Raw genomic sequence first — 20,983 nt, forward strand, 5'->3', positions numbered from 1 at the left:
TTAAAACAAGCTTTAAATGCCCCCTTAAAAACCTTAAAGAGCTGATTCATCTCATTGTACAGCAGAAATCAACACAACTTGTAAAGCAATTATCCTCCAATTAAAAAAAATACCTTAAAGAGTGTTCAGAGACTATTAACGAATTCATGGAGGACACGGAATTGTTTCTGTAACATAGGTCTACTTCTTCTTTTAAACATATAAAGGTGTCTCAGATCTTCTGAACTGACAGTTAAATGAAAGGAAGAGGATTATTTATTGGTCTTTACTTCTTTGAATTTTGGAGCATGCTGCCTTGAAAAAGTACAATGTCTCCAGAGTAGCTCAATAGTCCTGTGGATGTGATGAGGATAAACATAGAAACAAACACAAAGATGCTCCATCTCAGTATTAGTCTAAGGAAGACAAAGTAAAATAATAATGGGATACAACTTTCAACTAACAAACTGGCCAAGATCAAGGAGAAAAATGTGCTTCATTGAGGATGCTATGGGAATCCTATGAGGATTCATTCATATGAGGATGCTAAATTTTTAAAAATACACTCCTAGTGGAAACACAAAGTACCATAATCTTTCTGGCAATATAAATCAGAAGTCTCAAAAATGTGTGGACCTTTGACAAAGCAATTCCACTTCTAGGAATATATCTTAGAAATAAATAATGTGCAACGATGTATGCATAAAGATTTGAAGATATATTTATAATAATTAAAATTAAAACCAATTTAAATTCCACCAGCAGAGGACTGTATAAAAGAAATGGCTTGTAAGACAGAATGTAATAAAAATGAAGCTGTACAAGATTTTTCCAGTTTTTAAAAGGAAGATTTATTTAACAAGTTTCACTTAGTACAATACATCTAATGGAAATCACAATACAAGGAAAGATTTAAATCAAAGCCTCAGAATTTCATACAAACAACATGACCAAACTCCTAAAAGTATTGGTATTACATCTCAAAATTGTCCCAGAGCTTTTTTTAAAAAAAAATTAAAAGTGTACACTCACGTGCCTTACAGGATATTAAACCAAAAAGCTAGAATTAACAAACATGCCAAATGTTTTCACTTGAAATCGTAGACACAGCTCCTATATTTGAGTTTTTACAGAAAAGCATGTTTCTCAACATGCATCCAAAGTTTTCAATGTATCATGGTATAAGAGCAACATTTAACATAAGTGAAATTGCTTTAACCTAAATACGCTTACTGCTTAAGTACACTCCTATAACATAACTAACTTGAAGAAAGCTGAAAGTTGTTTTAACAGTTATGGTCAATACTGAACTTTGTTATTACATCCTAAGTGAATGTTTCAGTGTTCAAAATTACTGAGCTTGAAGTTTTAAAACAATCCTGACTTCCACTTTACAGTAAGCATGAATTACAAGCCTGTAATGCAAAACTGTTAAACTTAATTTTTGTTTCTTAAAAAAAAAGAGAGAAAAAGAAACAAAGAAAGAGGGAGGGAGGGAGGGTAAGAGGGAGGGAAAGAGAAAGGAATGAAAGGAATGAAAGGAAAAAGAAAAGGAAGCTAGCTGACCAAGAGTGATCAGAATCAATGATAATTCCCATGTACCAATCATACTGGATATGCCTGACACCATTCCTATTCTAGTTAACTCCCATAAATGCACTGCTGTTACTTCTGTTGTTGTTTGGTACTCCTTCTCTGCCTAAGCGAGGTTTGATTGATAGTCACTGGAGTTTTCCTGCAGAACTTGGTCATATCCACTCATACTACTCTGACCACCATATCCACCTCCGTAACCACCACTCAGCTGCTGACTGGCAGGACCTCCGTAACTAGACTGGTTGGATATGCCCATGCCTCCCATCATTTGGCTACCATAAGCTCCACCACTTGCCCCGGCTGTAGAATTCAAAAAGAGTTCTACGTAGCTGTGATCATAGGCTCCCCCACTCGTGCCTGCGGTAGAATTCAAGAAGAGCTCCACGTATCTGTGTTGCATGTTAGCTTTGTCTTTTGCCATAGCTGCCACAGCATCTTCATGAGTAGCAAATTCAACATCTGCCTCACCAGTAACTCTGCCATCAGGTCCAATTTCAATGTGTACTCTCATGGGATTAAGAGGTGAGAAGAAATTGTAAATATCATTCTCAGTGGCTCTGTAAGGTAATCCCCTCATGTGTACACAGTGCCCTGTGGTGCTCTGAAAACTGGACCCACCATCTCCATATCTATGATCAGACATTCCTGAAAAACAGTAATTCAGGTCTCTTCCAAATCTATCAGATCCAAAGCCATATCCATCATTATAGCCACCATAGTCGTCATAGCCTCCATACCCTCCACCATAGGCACCCCTCCTCATCCTTTCAAAACCAGCCCCTCTGCCAATGCTATTATACCCTCTGCCAGCCCCTGGCCTGTCATAGGGACCTGGCCGCTGCATAGCCATGAGCTTTCGAGGGGGGTCATAATGGGTTCGGACTTCAGCTCGGCTACTCTTGAAGATTTCAATGTACCGGTGCCCTATTCTTTCCTTGTGTTTCTTTAAGGCCTTTTCAGCTATCTCCTGCGAAGCAAATTGCACAAAGGCCTCCCCTGTGCTCCGCCCCTGAAAGTCCACCGGCAGTGTCATCCCATTTGGCACAATTTCCAACCCTGAAAAGAACTGAACAATCTCTTCCTTGCTACAGCCAAATGGGAGTCCTCTAAGCCGGACGAAGCCATCATTGGCAGTATCAGGACTATTCGGACCTGTGTGCTTCAACACCCAATCCATTTCAACACTGTTGGACTTGAATACTTCAACATATCTGTGTCCCATGGTTTCTCTGTCCTTCTTCAGAGCCAATTTCACTTCATCTTCAGACTCAAGTTCGACAAATGCTTCACCACTTGGTCTGCCTTCTCTGGTGTAGATGAAACGAATACCTGATGTGCCATTTTGGATTTTACAATCGGAGAAGAAGCGCATCACTTCATCAGCTGAGCAGGACCAGGGCAGGCCCCTGACCTTCACCACGAACCCCTCCCTGCCTTCTGTGCTCAGCATCATGGTGGCTGTTGAATTCTTGCTGGCAGGTTCGGTTCAATGTAATTTTGGTATAGCTGAAAAAAAATTAAGACTACTGTCATGGAAAAATGTTCATAATATGGTTAAGAGAGAAAAAGCAAACTATTAATAGAAAATTACACTGATAGCTTTTTCTTAAGACACTTGTATAACAGAAAGACTTCACCAAATTTCTAACTCATTCATTCATTCAACAACTATTTGATACCTATTTTATGTGCTGGATACCATTAATGGTGGCTATTTCTGGGTGGTAAGATTATGGGAACTTTGTTTCAGGGAATGTTTTCTTTGGCTACTTCTGTATGTTCTAAGTTTTCCACATTCATCATATATAAACACAAAGTCAGGAAAGATATACAAAAGATGAAAAGATACACAAAATGAATGGCAACTAAATCAGTGAGAGACATCAAGACATAAAAGACAGCTACATCTGATTATATAAAAATGGAAAACTTCATTACATCAAAAGTAAGATTAAACATAAAAAACAAACAACAAACAAGATAACTACAACAAATACATTACTATCTTTATTATATTGAAAAACTCATACAAATTAAAAAAAATCAAGTAAATATTAAGGCCAAAGAGATAAATGGAAAAAAGACACTACAGAGAATTTACATCTTCATTTTACGTTGTTCAGTTGCCAGATCCAGTACCAGGTTCTGGCATATAAGGATCAATGAGCCCAGAAATGACTCGTGGTCCTACAGAGGCACTGTGCATCTGCACTGAAGACAAAATGGGCAAATAAACATTTCTCTACTATGACATAACTATGGACAGGGTGAAAGGGTGTTATAAAGCAGGGACTGACTGCTCAATTCTATCAGCGTACAATAGTTAAGTGAAAAGGACTAACCGGCTCAGGGATCCACAAATTCTAAAAATTATGATGGAGCATAAAATAGGAGGAGGCAAGGCAGGAGATACGGCTGGCAAGGTATTCATCCAGGAGGTCTTATCAGACAAAGGCTAGAGGCCTTTTAAGGGTTTTACATGGGGCACTGAGGGGAGGAGAGAGGCGGGCAGGGAGCTAAGGAGAGAGAAGTGAGGGGAGGAAGGAGAAGAAGGAAAGTGAGGGGAGGAGAGTCAAGTAGTCAGAACCTTTCAGAAAGATCACCATGGCAACAGTGTGACGCTCAAAGAGAGGGGGTGGGGGTGACACTACCAAGAGCAGCTAGAGCTCTGTTAGAGATATGTTAAGGTATTTATATAAGGCAATGGCACTTTTAAAAGGTGGGGGGAGGCAAGATACTTTTTAAAAGGGGGGAGAGGCAAGATAATGATCTATGCATTCAAAGCAGTGGACTCTGGGAGACTTGGTAACAGATTAAATGTATGGGAAATACAGATGTGAAGATACAGAAGAGTCTGGGAAATGTTCAATCCTCATCAATCACCAGAAATACAAGTTAAAACTACAATTAATTGCCATTTTTCATCCATCACCACAGTGAAAGTAAAATAGGAAGGATAAGTTGATACTGATATTCAGGGTTCCCAAACTAATATATTCCCAGAGCAGTGAAAGTTGATGCAGTATCTCTGGAAAGCAATTTGGATATATGTCATGCCTTTTGCTACATGTAACTTCTGGTTATATGCCCTAAGAAGATCTGAAATTCAGACAAAGGTTTATGGAGCTAAATATTTTTGAAAGATATTTTACTAAGAAAGATGAAATATTACCCACTTTAAAAATTGGAAATCGAATAACATAAGAAACTACTTATGCTATAATCTTAAGTGACCTAAGATCATAACTGTTTTATAACCACAACTGTGAGAAAGATATATGTTCACATATCCTTCGACCATGCTAGAATTCCTTCCAGGAACCTGGTCAACAGAAATACTCACAAATGTTCACTGTTGCATTGTTAGTGATGGCAGAAAATTAGAAACCTAATTATCCATTAATAGGGGAATGACAGTGAATTATACTTTAGCCTTAAAACAGAAAGCCATGTAGCTGTATTTTTTTTAAAATCTTCCCTGACCCTGGAAGATTTCCAAATTAAATTAAATGAAGGGATAATGTATAGTATGAACCTACTTATTTTAAAATATAAGCAGGCACATCTATATGTATGTAAATGCAGAGAAGTTCTGGAAGCACGTTAAGTTGTATTTTGAGAAAAGGAGCACTATAGGGTAGCAAGAATGTAGAGGAATTTCACTTTTTACCCTATATACTTCTAAATAGTTTAATTTTAAAAAATCATTGTAATTGGAATTCTTTTAAAAGTTAGGAAAGTACATGCATGGGGAATTTGTCACATGTTAATAGAGGCTACTCTGAGTAGTAAGTTTATGGTTTTTTCAACTTTTTTCAATTCTTTTGTGCATTCCTAATTTTCTATAGAGAGAAATTTTATTTCAGCAAAAAAAAAAAAAAAAAAACCAGAAAACAAATTAAAATGTTTACTTTTGTTATATTTCGTATAGCAAATTTGATAAAAATTTCTATTTTTGTATGTGTATGGCTTATCTGACATGGTCTGGGAACAGTGGGCCTCTTGGAAAGAAAGTACAAAGTGTACTTAGTCCCTAATACTACACCAAAGATTCAAGTCAACATTCACGAACTCCCTAAGATGTGCCTGGAACAATGCATGTGCAGTGCTGTCTTCCTATAGATCATTTTCAGGTCTGAGTGACAGATTTACACACTGGTTTTTTGCTTGCCTTAACTCTTGGACGACCCATTCCATTTAATGTCCCTATAGCCCTCTAGGCCTTAACATCCCGTGTGGGGACACGGAGGTTCTGCTTCATCACTGTGTCTCCTGGGAAGGCCACGAGGACTCTGTTGCCTGAAGTAGGAACCCGGATTCCATTTGTGAGTTAAGAATTTGTGCATTTATGTGCGTGTTATATACAGACGTTTTACAGACCGAAATGCTGAGTAGTTATCTGCGAGTGATGAATTACGTGTATTTTTTTCAATTTATAGCATACCGTTATTTTTCCAAAGTCCAAAAATTGAACATGTAGCTTGTTAAAAGCCGGAAAAATAAACGTTATTTAAATATTTAATTCAGTAAAAACATTCATTGGGCGCCGCGGTCAGGCACGCAGTATTTGCCTAGATGTGACTCTACAGATCAAATTCGCTTGGTGCCTCTCCCTACAGACAATCAGGCACTGGAAACTGGGTGCCTGAATGGGTGGACTAGCATTCAGACCACTGGACTCAAGATCTGTTTTTCCTAATTCGGGGACGTGGTTTTCCAATGTTTTTCAGCTTACGGTTTCTCTTAAGGGTCCTTTGAGACCCGCCCAGACAGACAGATATACAAAAACACAGACAGTCACGAGCGTCCACCATTTCCCCACCAGGCGCAGCAAAGGCGGCTTCCCGGCACTGAGATGGGGGAAGGGGGAGCGGGGGAGGGGAAAGCAGGAACGAAAAAGGCGGAGGCGGCCCGCGGACCCCGCTTTGGTCTGCATCATCACCACCCCCGGGTCCCCGGTTCCCACCCACACACCAACCTCTAACGATACCGGATAATTTTCCTCTTTCTTCCCTCAAACGGCTTATAGCGAGACGGTAGACGACGACCAGAACTACTTCTGCTCACGTAAGCGATAGGTCACGTGAGGATCTACGTCATGTGAGATCTCGATCACGTGAGCACCGCTAGGCTCTAACCCCGGATCATTAAAGTGCTGCACTTCCTTCTGGTATAAAAATAGGGCGGGTCGACATTCAGAAAGAGAGAGAGTGGTTGGTGGCGGTGCGTCTTCTGTGACTGGTCATTGGTCAGCCTCTGGGGATAACCATCCCAGTTGCTGGAGAAACAGTCACGTCACGGCTTAATTACTCACCAGTGATTGGTGATGGGGACCAAAGCGGGTTCTGCGGACCGTCTCCGCCTTTTTACCCCCGTAGGTTAAATTTAAAACCCCAGGTGACTCTTGGAAATCTGTGCTGTATGATGACAGCGACGATGAAACCGGTGAGCAGAGTCCTGCGGCTGGGCTGCGTGCTGGCCTTTTGCTTCCAGGTCCTGGCTCCCTACGGGCTCCCTAGGGCTTGGGGCCTGGACAACGGCTTGGCGATGACCCCTACCATGGGCTGGCTGCACTGGGAGCGCTTCATGTGCAACGTGAACTGCCAAGAAGAGCCGGATTCCTGTATCAGGTATCAGAGATATTGGGTACCTTCTTCTCTTCGCCTTTCCGTATATTTGTCTGGATGTGTTTGGAAGGATGGAGGGTCTCAGCGAGAAAATTTTGAGCCGGAGGGAGAGCTCCCCTATCACTGCTGCTTTTTTATCCCCAGCAAACTGCCCTGGATGGGGACTAGCCCTGAATTTTCTCTGTGACCGCTGGATGGGGACTAGCTCTAGATTTTCTCCATGGGACCCCTTGGGGTAGGAGTCTGGCCAGCGACTTCTGCTTCTCCACTTCTTTCTGCCTGTTCACCCACCTAAGGTCTTTCTTCATTTAGCATCCAGTTCGTTCAGACCCTTATTGAAAGCTACTGCTCTGTCTTTGGAGAAGGCAGTGGCACCCCACTCCAGTACTCTTGCCCGGAAAATCCCATGGACGGAGGAGCCTGGTAGGCTGCAGTCCATGGGGTCGCTAAGAGTCGGACAGGACTGAGCGACTTCACTTTCACTTTTCACTTGCATGCATTGCAGAAGGAAATGGCAACCCACTCCAGTGTTCTTGCCTGGAGAATCCCAGGGACAGGGGAGCCCGGTGGGCTGCCGTCTATGGGGTCGCACAGAGTCAGACACGACTGAAGTGACTTAGCAGCAGCAGCTCTGTCTCTGCTGGGACTAGTACTGAGAACAGCTGTGGTGAGTAGGAGAGACAGGACTAAGACGCGTGTCATTTCTTCTCCTTTTGGAGTCACGGGTTCCTTGGCTCTAATTTGAGGGAATTTAGAGAGACCATAGTGTCTCCTAGATCTCCCCACCCCATAGCCCTTGGGTATGGCCTCTGGTTGGAAGGTTATGCGGAGGATCTTTAGTGGATAAGACAAGTATTGATCCTATCAGACCCACACATCCTTTGTCTGCAGATTGGGAAAGCAACTCTTACCTCAGGGAACCAACTCTGGTGCTCTGCAAAACAGTTCTTATCTCACACAGGTCGACTTTCAACTAGATAACCCATCTGAAGGGTTATTGCACAGTGCAATACCAAACCCCCTCAATTAGGCATATGGAAGGAATGTTCTTATCCTATGCTCATGCTCAGCCCACGCGTCTGACTCTCTGCGAGCCAGTAGACTGAAGCCTGCCAGGCTCCTCTGCCCATGGAATTTTCCATGCAAGAATACTGGAGTGGGGTGCCCTTTCCTCCTCCAGGGGATCTTTCTGACCCAGGGATGTAACCTGCGTCTGTTGCGTCTCCTAATTGGCAGGCGGATTCTTTACCACGGCTTCCTAGGTGGCACTAGTGATAAAGAACAGAGACACGGGTTCAATCCCTGGGTCAGGAAGATCCCCTGGAGGAGGAAAGGGCAACCCACTCCAGTATTCTTGCCTGGAGAATCGCATGGACAGAGGAGCTTGTCGGGCTACAGTCCATAGGGTCACGAAGAGTCGGACACGACTGAGTGAGGGCACAGGCAAGGAATGTTCTTAGCCTGGAATCTATGGGGAAATTAATGCAAATCTGCAAATGTGAGTATATGTGTTTTTCTGGAGAGAGGATCTTGAGCTTTGTTCAGATTCTCAAATAGATCTCCATCTAGAAAAGGTTAAGAATCACTGATAGATATTGTTTAAAAACATAATAAAGACACCCTTGGTGCAGAGGCCCCTCTATAAGTAGCGATCATGGTACATCCCAGTGGCCATAAGTTATTCCTTTGAATGTCTTTACAGATGTTGGTCAAACATGACAGAGTTAATTGGCTTTAAAGTGTTTTTCAATAAAAATGAGATCACATTTATGTCTCGAGCAGTTAACAAGACTCTGAAGTCTGTCTGCCTGGGTTCAAATTCTAGCTTATTATTACTTTGCCAGGTGATCTTGGGCAAACTGATGATCCCTTTGTAAATTGAAGAGTGAGTGCTTGGCACAGAATGGGAGTTTCATAAGTGCAGATTGTATGTATTAGCCATGCTTTATTTAAACAATCTCCTGTTCATGACTACTCATCTTCAATTTTTCATTATTATGAACAAAGCGTACTAATAACCACCCTTGTACATCATCTGATTTTTTTTTCCTTAGAAATCTAAATCCTGGGTCCAAGGGTATGCTCATTTTGTTTCATATCAAACTGTCCTCCCCCAAAGTTTTACAAATGCACCTTCCCAACAACCATGTGGGCTTCTGTGGTGGCTCAGAAGGTAAACAATCTGCCTGCAATGCAGAAGACCTGGGTTTCAGTCCCTGGGTTGGGAAGATCCCTCGGGGAAGGGAATGACTACCCACTCCAGTATTCTTGCCTGGAGAATTCCATGGACAGAGAAACCTGGTGGGCTACAGTCCATGGGGTTACAAAGAGGTAGGACTGAGTGACTCACACTTGTGTATGAGTTCCTGTTTTCCCCCCCAGTCTGGCCAACACTGCATTTTTGTTATTCTTCTGAAATTTGCCAATCTGGTAGGTGTTTTTATTTTCATTTATTTGATTACTGATAAAGTTGAATATCTTTTAATAAGTTAAATTGGCTGTTTGTTTGCATGATTTCTTTTCTGTGCTGCTTGTTTGTTCCAAATTTTTCAATTGGAGTGTTGGGGGTTATTTCGTTTACTTTTTGGTTTTTATTTGTTTGGGGTCTACCGTAAGTTGTGAATTCAGTGGTTCTTTTTTTGGACAATTTCGCACAGCTTGTGGGATCTTAGTTCCCCAACCAGAGATCCAACCTAGGCCCTTGGCAGTGAAAGCTCAGAGCCCTAACGACTGGACCACTAAGGAATTCCCAAAACAGTGGTTCTTGCTATATGTTAGTTTTGATATTTATGTATCAAACACTAGGTTCTTCCTTTATGATTTCTGGCTCTGGTATCATGCAAAGAAAGTTCTTTCCTATCTGAATATAAAATGGAATACAAAATTTATATTTTCTACTAGCATTTTTTATGGGTTTTTTAAGTATTTAAATCTTTAATCCAGCTGGACTTTGTTCACCTATAAGCAATATTATATTTAATATGTACTAAATTTTATGATATCAAATGGCTTGAAGGATCTCTTTTTTTGAACTTCCTCTTTGATTCTATTTATCTGTGTATTCTAATGCTAATAGTACAGCACCAGCTTCATTTATCTTTGGTAGACTATTCATGTATATAACTTTTGAGGTGACATTTTTGAGTCATGTTGCAAACTTCCTTAAAAAAGTCCTTTGGGGATTAGTTAAAGGTTTTAGTAAATGTCTAGAAGTGTACAGGGAGAGTTTGCTTTTTTTTAATACTGAGTTTTCCTATTCAAGAACAAAATAATGTATCTCCATTTATTCTCATAAATTGGAACATCATCAGTCAGTCAGTTCAGTTGCTCAGTTGCGTCCGACTCTTTGTGACCCCATGGACTCCAGCACGCTAGGCCTCCCTGTCCATCACCGACTCCCGAAGTTTACTCAAATTCATGTCCATTGACTGGGTGATGCCATCCAACCATCTCATCCTCTGTCGTCCCCTTCTCCTCCCGTCTTCAATCTTTCTCAGCATCAGGGTCGTGCATCGTGCATCAACTCGTTTCATGTTTTATATTATACATATTTCAAATTCTTGAAGAGATCTCTAGTCTTTTCCATTCTATTGTTTTCCTCTATTTCTTTGCATTGATCACTGAGGAAGGCTTTCTTATCTCTCCTTGCTGTTCTTTGGAACTCTGCATTCAAATGGGTATATCTTTCCTTTTCTCCTTTGCCTTTTGCTTCTCTTCTTAGCTATTTGTAAACATCATAGTTTATTCAAATGAGCCCTGCACTTAGTTTTAAAATTACTTCTGGGTATTTTAGGTTTTGTCTGTTGGTTTTTTGGTTGCTCTTGTGAATGGTGTCTTTTTCTCTGAATAGGTTATTGGTGATATCTGAAGAAGCTACTGATTATGTTAACTTTGTAGTTTTACTTTACTGAACTGTCTTCTTAGTTCTAATAGCCTTTTCAGTTTCATGTATTTCTCATTCCTCTTTTAACTGTTTGGGGTTCTTAGGCGTAGAAGGGGAAGGAGTGAGAAGAAAAAGGGCCAGTCCATTTTACCCTCATTGGTTGTAATTACTACCAAATTATAACCGGTTGAAAAATAAATTGCAAAACCTTGAGATGCCTAATAAATCAGAGTACCCAAGCATTTGTCTAATGAATTGTAATGATTCTTGGAATTTGTCTTTCAGCGAGAAGCTCTTCCTGCAGATAGCTGAGATCATGGCCTCAGATGGCTGGAAGGATGTAGGTTATGAGTACATCTGCATTGATGACTGTTGGATGGCTCCGGAAAGAGATTCAAAAGGCAGACTTCAGGCAGACCCTAAACGCTTTCCTGGTGGGATCCACCGCCTGGCTGATTATGTGAGTGTATGGGTAATTCTCTTTTTCATTCAGGTGACTATAAGCATTTCTATACATAATCTTGCTCAAAACACTTGGAAAGTAAAATAGCTGTTACTATCCAAATTGTAAGGCTTATTGGGTGGGATTTTCATCCCATCAGCAGATCTGTGTTTCACAACAGTTCTTGAGGCCCATCTTGGAGAAGTTCTCTTTTTGCTGAAACTACTGAATTCTCTAGGAGAAAAAAGGAACTTGGTTCTTGACATGCATGCATATATTTCCATATAAATTTTGAGCAGTTATCACAATTGTACTATAGATTACAACTTTAGAAGATAGAAGGAATATGTTCTAGAGATTGTTAAGGAGTAATGGAGCCGAACACTAGTTTAAGGCAGTGAAGACAGATACTGAGTACAATTCAGTACTGTTGTAATAGGGGAAAGAGCCAAGTTCAATCCAAAATACACCAAAGATGAGTGGGGTTTTAAATAGCCAGATTGTGGGGGTCAGTGGATGAACAATTACTAAGAGGAGATATCAGGAGGAGGGGAAGCAAGCCAAGGACTTAGACATTAAGGGTGGGGCATAAGGAATTTGATCAGATATTAAAAGGTGGAGAGGGGAGGGTGAGTTTGCAGGATTCTTACTAAAACTAGACAGGGTAAGCTAAGGTAGAGGCCTGCTTGAGAGGGGGTTTAGAGGTGCCTAAGGTTCAGTCAAGGAAAGAGTCTTTGTCCAGATAAATCTATCATTGCCCTGAAAATGTAACTTTTAAGATCCCGTCAAACGAAGATCAGAGCAACTGACAGCTTTCACATCAGTTCTATGCTATTGTTACAGGTATAGTTTGAACTCAGCAGAACTGGGGTCTTTGCTCTTTATCTCCTGACAAACTAATCTGAATAATTTTATGGGCTGGGGGGCAGGGGAAAGCCCCCCGGTATCTACCTGGTGAAGTGTACTGGTCTCTGCCTCCAGCCTGAAGTGGTTCTCTCTATTTCATGATTGCCCTTCTAGCGAGGTGACTCTTTTCTCTCATTTCAGGTTCATAGCAAAGGACTGAAGCTAGGGATTTATGCAGATGTTGGAAATAAAACCTGCGCAGGCTTCCCTGGGAGTTTTGGATACTATGACATTGATGCCCAGACCTTCGCTGACTGGGGAGTAGATCTGCTAAAATTTGATGGTTGTTACTGTGACAGTATACAACATTTGGCAGAGGGTATGTTTCATCCACAAGATTTAGCCAAGAGCAAAAAGCAGAACTTTGAGGACAAGGTAGCTAAGCATCCAAAGAACTACTCCTCACTTTGGAAATATCCAGTCACAACACTGGAAATAATGATTCTCTGTGTGCCAGAGTTCCTGCCTCTTCTTTCAGCTTGTCCATACATTTATTCATTGATGCATGTAAAAGCCACATGTGCCCAACCACAGCTAATGCCGTGAACTTTTCATGTAAGAGAGCTCTGAGTTGACTCCAGATAATTCTTAACTCTCTGTCCATCACTGGGAAAAGAATCCCAGATGTCAAACAGTCACAGAGAGAAGAACATCTCCCTTCCTGCCCTTCTTCAATATAGCCACCATCCTGCACTCTCTCCTCAGAACAATCCCAGCAGTCTGGCTGGCACTACACACAGTGTAAGCACAGAACAGTCACCTCTCTGTGCTGCTGGTTTAAAATAGAAACGTGGCCCTTCCAGGCAGCTTCTATTAAAAATATACAGTCCCAGCTGGAAATCCCTTTCTTTATTTTACACATTGTTTTCTCATACAGGTTATAAGCAAATGTCCTTGGCCCTGAACAGGACTGGCAGAAGCATTGTGTATTCCTGTGAGTGGCCCCTTTATGTGTGGCCCATCTTTAAGGTGAGATAGTGAGCCCAGAATCCAGTAGAGCCTTGCTGATAGATTTTCAGAACTCAAGAGCAAAGGAGACGAAGGTCCCTGTCAAAGTCCAGCCTTACTTAACAGTCTCATCCTGCCATTTCTCCCAGGATCCATCCACTTCTCACCATCCCCACTGCTGTAACTGGAGACTAAGTCACCATCAACTGAGAAGCCAGTCATCTTTGATTGTTCATTTTTGTCTCATGGTTCACAACCTATCTGCAGCAATCCTTTTAGTACTGCCTACAAAATATATCCTGAATCAGCCCACTTCATTATCATGTTAACCTATTCAATTTCCTTCTATGAGCTTAACATTATATGGAATTATTTGTTGATTTACCTATTGTCTGTCTCCTCCATTAAAATGTAAGCTTCAGGAGGGCAGGGACCTTTTCTGACTTTATCAGTGTATCCCTACCTTATGGTAAGTGTTGAGTAATTACTTATAGAATGAATCCGTTACCTCCTTCTAATCTCTGCAAAATTCTCTAACCTCTTTCTAAACATCTTAAACCTCAGATAGCCCACCTGCCTATCTACAAACTTTTATTTCTAATTAAACATAACAAATTATATGCCTGGGATTCAAATTGCCTTATCATCTGCTGGCTGAGTCCTGTGTAATTTGGAACTTTTACTTATTAAGATTATTTTAGTTATTTTTTAATTGAAGGATAGTTGATTTATAGTATCATATTAGGAAATCACTGTATTTGCTTCTGATTATAAAAGTAATACATGTGCATTTTGGAAAAATTTGACCGTGAAGTATAGAAAAAATTAAAATCCTCCATAATCCCAATACAGTAGTCCCCCCCATCCCACAGTTTTGCTTTCCACGGCTTTGGTTACCAAAGGTCAACCACAGTCCAAAGTATTAAATGCAAAATTCCAGAAATAAACAATTAATAAGTTTTAAATTGTACGCATTCTGAGTATTGTGATAAAGTCTTACGCCATCTCACTCTATCCCACCTGGAACATGAATCATCCTTTTTGTCCAGCATATGCATGCTGTATACGCTACCCACCCACTGGTATCTGTATAGGAAAAAAAGGTAGTACATATAATAGAGTTTAGTACTATCTGTGGTTTCAGGCATCCACTCGGAGTCTTAGAATGCATCCCCCGCACGTAAGGGGGGACTGCTGCACCTAGTTACTGTTTGCTAAATTTCCAGCAAAAACACTGTTAGAACCATTGTAAGTTATATAGCCTACTTCTGAAGCAAACGTCTTATAATGAAACTCCATTATATTAATGATAAGGATTTAGCTGTCCTCATAGAGACCTTTAATCTGTAAACTAAGGAGGCTACAAGTGCCTTTTAAAAACATGATTGTTTTCCTATCACAAGAATGTTAGTAGAAAGTAAACAGAAGAGTTCTCTCTGTTTTCACAGCCCAATTACACAGAAATCCGAGAGTACTGCAATCACTGGAGAAATTTTGCTGACATTTATGATTCTTGGGAAAGTATAAGGAAAACCTTGGACTGGACATCTTCTAACCAGAAGATAATTGTTCCTGTTGCAGGACCAGGAGGTTGGAATGACCCAGATATGGTAAGAACCTGAGCCCTCTGGTTCAAGCTCCTGAAGTGGACCTGTTTCCTTCCTACTTGACACCCAGGATAAATCAGAAGGGAGAAGTTCCTGGGAGGAGGCTTTATGTGAGAGTAATCAGAGCAGGATGCCCTGGAAGGTGACTTGTCTCTATGCTGCTGCTAAGTCGCTTCAGTCGTGCCCGACTCTGTGCAACCTCATAGACGGCAGCCCACCAGGCTCCCCCATCCCTGGGATTCTCCAGGCAAGAACACTGGAGTGGGTTGCCATTTCCTTCTCCAATGCATGAAAGTGAAAAGTGAAAGTGAAGTCGCTCAGTCGTGTCCGACTCTTAGTGACCCCATGGACTGCAGCCCACCAGGCTCCTCCGTCCATGGAATTTTCCAAGCAAGAGTACTGGAGTGGGGTGCCATTGCCTTCTCTGTGTCTAGGTAACTTTAAGAATGTTTTATCTCGCTTGAATTCTTACTTCATTCTTTGTCCCAGTTGGTGATTGGCAACTTTGGCCTCAGCCGGGATCAGCAAATAACTCAGATGGCCCTCTGGGCTATCATGGCGGCTCCGTTACTCATGTCCAATGATCTCCGACACATCAGCCCTGAAGCCAAAGCCCTTCTTCAGGATAAGGATGTAATTGCCATCAACCAGGACCGCTTAGGCAAACAGGGTTACTGGCTTAGAAAGGTATAGTAAATAATGTTCTATGGGAAAAAGTAGGAATTGGCCAGGAACATCTTCTCTTGCTTTATCGTTTACAATTCATCCAAATGTTTATTTGGGGTGTGTATTTTAAGATGGTTTAATAGTCAAGTACCAAGTTTGTCTTGGACTGAAATGTGTTACTTTATGGAGGATATGCACTGATCTTTTAAGAAGGCATTTTTTAATGTTGATATCATAATCAGTAATGAGGCTCCTTTGTGCTACTTTTCTCTAGAAGTGCTCGATAATTCTAAGACATAATGCCACAAATAATATGGCAGCTTATTGCTAGTTACCAAACTATCACAACTCTTTTCCTTGCTTGCTTTTCAGGAGGACAACTTTGAGATGTGGGAACGCCCTCTCTTGAACTTAGCATGGGCTGTGGCTATAGTAAACCTGCAAGAGATTGGTGGACCTCGTTCTTACACCATCTCTGTTACTTCCTTGGGTCGAGGACTGGCCTGCAATCCCAACTGCCTGATCACAGAACTCCTGCCTGAGAAGAGGAAGCTTGGGATTTATGAATGGACTTCAACTTTAAAAACTCAAATAAATCCCACAGGCACGGTTTTGCTTAGGCTAGAAACAACAAGCTCAGCTCAGTTCAGTCACTCAGTTTTGTCTGACTTTTTGTGACCCCATGGACTGCAGCATGCCAGGCTTCCCTGTCCATCACCAACTCCAGGAGCTTACTCAAACTCATGTCCATTGAGTGGGTGATACCATCCAACCATCTCATCCTCTGTCGTCCTTCTCCTCTCGCCTTCAATCTTTCCCAGCATCAGGGTCTTTTCCAATGAGTCAGCTCTTTGCATCAGGTGGCCAACGTATAGGAGCTTCAGCATTAGTCTTTCCAATGAATATTCAGGACTGATTTCCTTTAGTATGGACTGGTTGGATCTCCTTGCAGTCCAAGGGACTCTCAAGAGTCTTCTCCAACCCCACAGTTCAAAGGCATCAATTCTTCAGCACTCAGCTTTCTTTATAGTCCAACACTCACATCCATACATGACTACTGGAAAAACCATAGCTTTGACTAGACTTCGTTGGCAAAGTAATGTCTCTGCTTTTTAATATGGTGTCTAGGTTGGTCATAGCTTTTCTTCCAGAGCAAGCATCTTTTAATTTCATGGCTGCAGTCACCATCTGCAGTGATTTTGGAGCCCCCCAAAATAAAAGCCTGTCACTGTTTCCATTGTTTCCCCATCTATTTGCCATGAGGTGATGGGACCAGATGCCATCTTAGTTTTCTGAATGTTGAGTTTTAAGCCAACTTTTTCACTCCTCTTTCACTTTCATCCAGGGGCTCTTCAGGTTTTCTTTGCTTTCTGCCATAAGGGTAGTGTCATTTGCATATCTGAGGTTATTGATATTTCTCCCAGCAATCTTGATTCCAGTTTATGCTTCATCCAGCCCAGCATTTCACATGATGTACTCTGCATATAAGTTAAATAAGCAGGGTGACAACATACAGCCTTGACGTACTCCTTTCCCAATTTGGGACCAGTCTGTTGTTCCATGTCTAGTTCTAACTGTTGCTTCTTGACCTGCATACAGATTTCTCAGGAGGCAGATCAGATGGTCTGGTATTCCCATCTCTTTTAGAATTTTCCACAGTTTATTGTGATCCACACAGTCAAAGGCTTTGGTATAGTCAATAAAACAGAAGTAGATGTTTTTCTGAAACTCCCTTGCTTTTCTGATGATCCAGCAGATGTTGGCAATTTGATCTCTGGTTGCTCTGGCTTTTCTAAATCCAGCTTGAACACCTGGAAGTTCATGGTTCACATACTGTTGAAACCTGGCTTGGAGGATTTTGAGCATTATTTTGCTTGTGTGTGAGATGAGTGCAACTGTGCTGTAGTTTGAACATTCTTTGGCATTGGCTTTCTTTGGGATTGGAATGAAAACTGACCTTTTCCAGTCCTGTGGCCACTGCTGAGTTTTCCAAATTTGCTGGCATATTGAGTGCTGCACTTTCACAGCATCATCTTTTAGGATTTGAAATAGCTCATCTGGAATTCCATCACCTCGACTAGCTTTATTCGTAGTGTTGCTTCCTAAGGCCCTGTTGACTTCTCATTCCAGGATGTCTGGCTCTAGGTGAGTGATTACATCGTCATGATTATCTGGGTCATGAAGATCTTTTTTGTACAGTTCTTCTGTGTATTCTTGCCACCTCTTCTTAGTATATTCTGCTTCTGTTAGGTACATACCATTTCTGTCCTTTATTGTGCCCATCTTTACATGAAATGTTCCCTTTGTATCTCTAATTTTCTTGAAGAGATCTCTAGTCTTTCCCATTCTGTTGTTTTCCTCTATTTCTTTGCATTGATCGCTGAGGAAGGCTTTCTCTCTCCTTGCTATTCTTTGGAATTCTGCATTCAAATGGGTATATCTTTCCTTTTCTCCTTTGCCTTTAGCTTCTTTTCTTTTCTCAGATATTTGTAAGTCCTCCTCAGACAACCATTTTGCCTTTTTGCATTTCTTTTTCTTGGAGATGGTCTTGATCACTGCCTTCTGTACAATGTCACAAACCTCCATCCATAGTTCTTCTGGCACTCTATCAGGTATAATCCCTTGAATCTATTTGTCACTTCCACTGTATAATTGTAAAAAATTTTATTTAGGTCATACCTGAATGGTCTAGTGGTTTTCCTTACTTTCAACTTAAGTCTAAATTTGTCAATAAGGTGTTCATCTGAGCCAGTCAGCTCCCGTCTTGTTTTTGCTGACTGTATAGAGCCTCTCCATCTTTGGCTGTAAAGAATATAATCAATCTGATTTCTGTACTGACCATCTGGTTATGTCCATGTGTAGTCTTCTCTTGTGTTGTTGGAAGAGGGTGTTTGTTATGACCAGTGTGTTCTCTTGGCAAAACTGTTAGCCTTTGCCCTGCTTCATTCTGTAAGGCCAAATTTGCCTGTTACTCCAGGCATCTTTTGACTTCCTGCTTTTGCATTCCAGTCCCATATAATGAAAGGGACATCTTTTGGGCGTGTTAATTCTAGAAGGTCTTGTAGGTCTTCGTAGAACCATTCAACTTCAGCCTCTTCAGCATTGTTGGTTGGGGCATAGACTTGGATTATTACTGTGATATTGAATGGTTTGCCTTGGAAATGAACAGAGGTCATTCTGTCATTTTTGAGATTGCAAGCTAGACTGCATTAAAAAGCTTCCTTTACAAGTGACTACCCTGCTTTTGTCCATCTTCAGCTGTTTTTATTTCCTTGAGTAAGATTTTCCACATTTGAGCCATCTGAAAACATTTTGGGGAGAAGCCTTCGAACCAGATATGAATAGCTGAGAAAGAATAGCTTAGTAATATTAATAAGTAAAATAATAATTAACAGACATACATCATTTCGTTGCATTTAACAAATACTGTGGGGGTTTGGGGTTGTTTTTTTCACAAATTTAAAGTTTGTGGCAACCCTGCGTCTGTCACAAGTCTGTTGACCCTATTTTTCCAACAGCATTTACTCACTTCATGTCTCTGTGTCACATTTTGGTAATTCCCGCAATATTTCAACCTTTTTCACTATTATTGTATTTATCATGGTGATTGTGATTTACTATGGCAAAAAATATTGACTCACTTAAGATTTAGATGCTAGTTAGCAATAAAGTTTTTTTTTTTTTAATTTTATATCCCGCGGCCCCATCCGGCCCTAGCCCCGGCCAGCGGCGGGCCCGCGGGAGACACCCATGCTGGGCCGGCGGCCGGGGCTCAGCACGCCGGCTCCTCCGCAATAAAGTATTTTTAATGCATCTGTTGTTTTAAACATAATGCTATTGCTAATATTTAATAGATTACAGTATAAATGTTGAGTTCTATGTGCACTGGAAAACCAAAAAACTGGTGACTACCTTTTTATCTGTTGCCTGTATTGGAACTACAGACCAGGCACTATTCTAGATGCACAAGGTGTACTGACCTCACAACAACCCTGATGCAGGTACTTAATCACTGTAAATTACAGCCAGGAATTTAAACCAAGGCTGGTGGCTCAACTGGTGACGAATCCACCTACAATGCGGGGAGACCCCAGTTCAATTCCTGGGTCGGAAGATCCCCTGGAGAAGGGATAGGCTGCCCACTCCAGCATTCTTGGACTTCCCAGGTGGCTCAGCTGGTAAAGAATCCACCTGCAGTGCAGGAGACCTGGGTTCGATCCCTGGGCTGGGAAGATCTCCTGGAGAAGGGAACAGCTATCCACTCCAGTATTCTGGCCTGGAGAATCCCATGGACTGTATAGTCCACAGAGTGCCAAAACGTTGGACACAACTGAGCGACTTTCACTTTTTAACCCTTACATCGCTACTTACTTGGATGGCACTAATTCTTAGCCTAAAGGCCAGTACTTTGGCCACCTGATGCAAAGAAAGAGCCAACTCATTGGAAAATACCCTGATGCTGGGAAAGACTGAAGGCAGGACAAGGGGGCGACAGAGGATGAGATGGTAGGATGGCATCACCAACTCAATGGACATGAGTTTGAGCAAACTCTGGGAATAGTGAAGGGCAGGGAAACCTGGCATGCTGCAGTCCATGGGGTCGCAGGGTCAGACACAACTGAGTGATTGAAATGAACTGAAAGAGAATATACTTTCTCAGTTGAAGGGAAAAAAAAAACCTAGCAGGAATACCCTTCATAATGGATGATTTAGAGGCAACCCATGCATGTGTACTCATTTGCTTCAGTTGTGTACTACTCTTTGCAACCCTGTGGACTATACCCCACCAGGCTCCTCTGTCCTTGGGATTCTCCAGGCAAGAATACTGGAATGGGTTGCTATGCCCTCCTCCAGGGGATACTCCCATCCCAAGGATCGAACCAGTGTCTAGTACGTCTCCTGCAAAGGTGGGTTCTTTACCACTCACTATGCCACGTGGGAGGCAATCCAACAGACCACATTACTGAATTTTTATGGGAGAATCTTGTCAGGAAACACCCCTACACACACACTTAACTTTCTAAATCTAGAAACAGTTGTTTTTATAATCTAGGTCCAACAAATGCAAATGGCTTTCTTTCACCAACAACAGTTGGTACATTATGACCTAAAATACCAAACATCTGGACAGAAGACCCCCTCCGCTCTAAGATGGATTGCCTTATCTTGAGGTCCCACAGTGAGGCAATGAACTTCAAATTGGGGTATGGAGGAATGAGTCGTTGGAGGATTTCCAACCTTCCTTTTCCTCTCATTGGTTTACCTAAAGACCAACCTAATGCTTCAGGCCTGCCCCTTCTCCACTTCCCCTTTTACCATTACCCTTTTC

The 20,983-nt window shown here is 41.6% G+C and overlaps 2 protein-coding genes across 3 annotated transcripts; one reads left to right on the top strand and one right to left on the bottom strand.

The window, feature by feature from the left end:
- Window positions 1–1,433: 1,433 nt before the first annotated feature.
- On the bottom strand, window positions 1,434–6,684 carry HNRNPH2 (heterogeneous nuclear ribonucleoprotein H2). 2 transcript variants are annotated; one of them, XM_061409210.1, is made up of 2 exons: window positions 6,566–6,684; window positions 1,434–3,081 (listed from the first exon to the last, which is right to left on the bottom strand). In XM_061409210.1, the coding sequence occupies exon 2, from the start codon at window positions 3,026–3,028 to the stop codon at window positions 1,679–1,681; it is 1,350 nt and encodes a 449-aa protein (XP_061265194.1). In that variant the 5' UTR covers window positions 3,029–3,081; window positions 6,566–6,684; the 3' UTR covers window positions 1,434–1,678. The 2 variants fall into 2 exon arrangements, with proteins under 2 accessions (XP_061265194.1, XP_061265193.1); XM_061409209.1 differs by having other exon boundaries at window positions 6,554–6,683.
- A 57-nt stretch (window positions 6,685–6,741) lies between these two features.
- Window positions 6,742–19,467, top strand: GLA (galactosidase alpha). The gene is made up of 7 exons (XM_061409212.1): window positions 6,742–7,205; window positions 11,371–11,545; window positions 12,575–12,752; window positions 13,311–13,402; window positions 14,830–14,991; window positions 15,478–15,675; window positions 16,027–19,467. Exons 1-7 carry the CDS (start codon window positions 6,997–6,999, stop codon window positions 16,330–16,332), a joined length of 1,320 nt encoding a protein of 439 aa, XP_061265196.1. The 5' UTR covers window positions 6,742–6,996; the 3' UTR covers window positions 16,333–19,467.
- The last annotated feature ends 1,516 nt before the right edge of the window (window positions 19,468–20,983 follow it).

Source organism: Bos javanicus, chromosome X (assembly GCF_032452875.1).
Source record: "Bos javanicus breed banteng chromosome X, ARS-OSU_banteng_1.0, whole genome shotgun sequence".
NCBI lineage: Eukaryota > Metazoa > Chordata > Mammalia > Artiodactyla > Bovidae > Bos > Bos javanicus.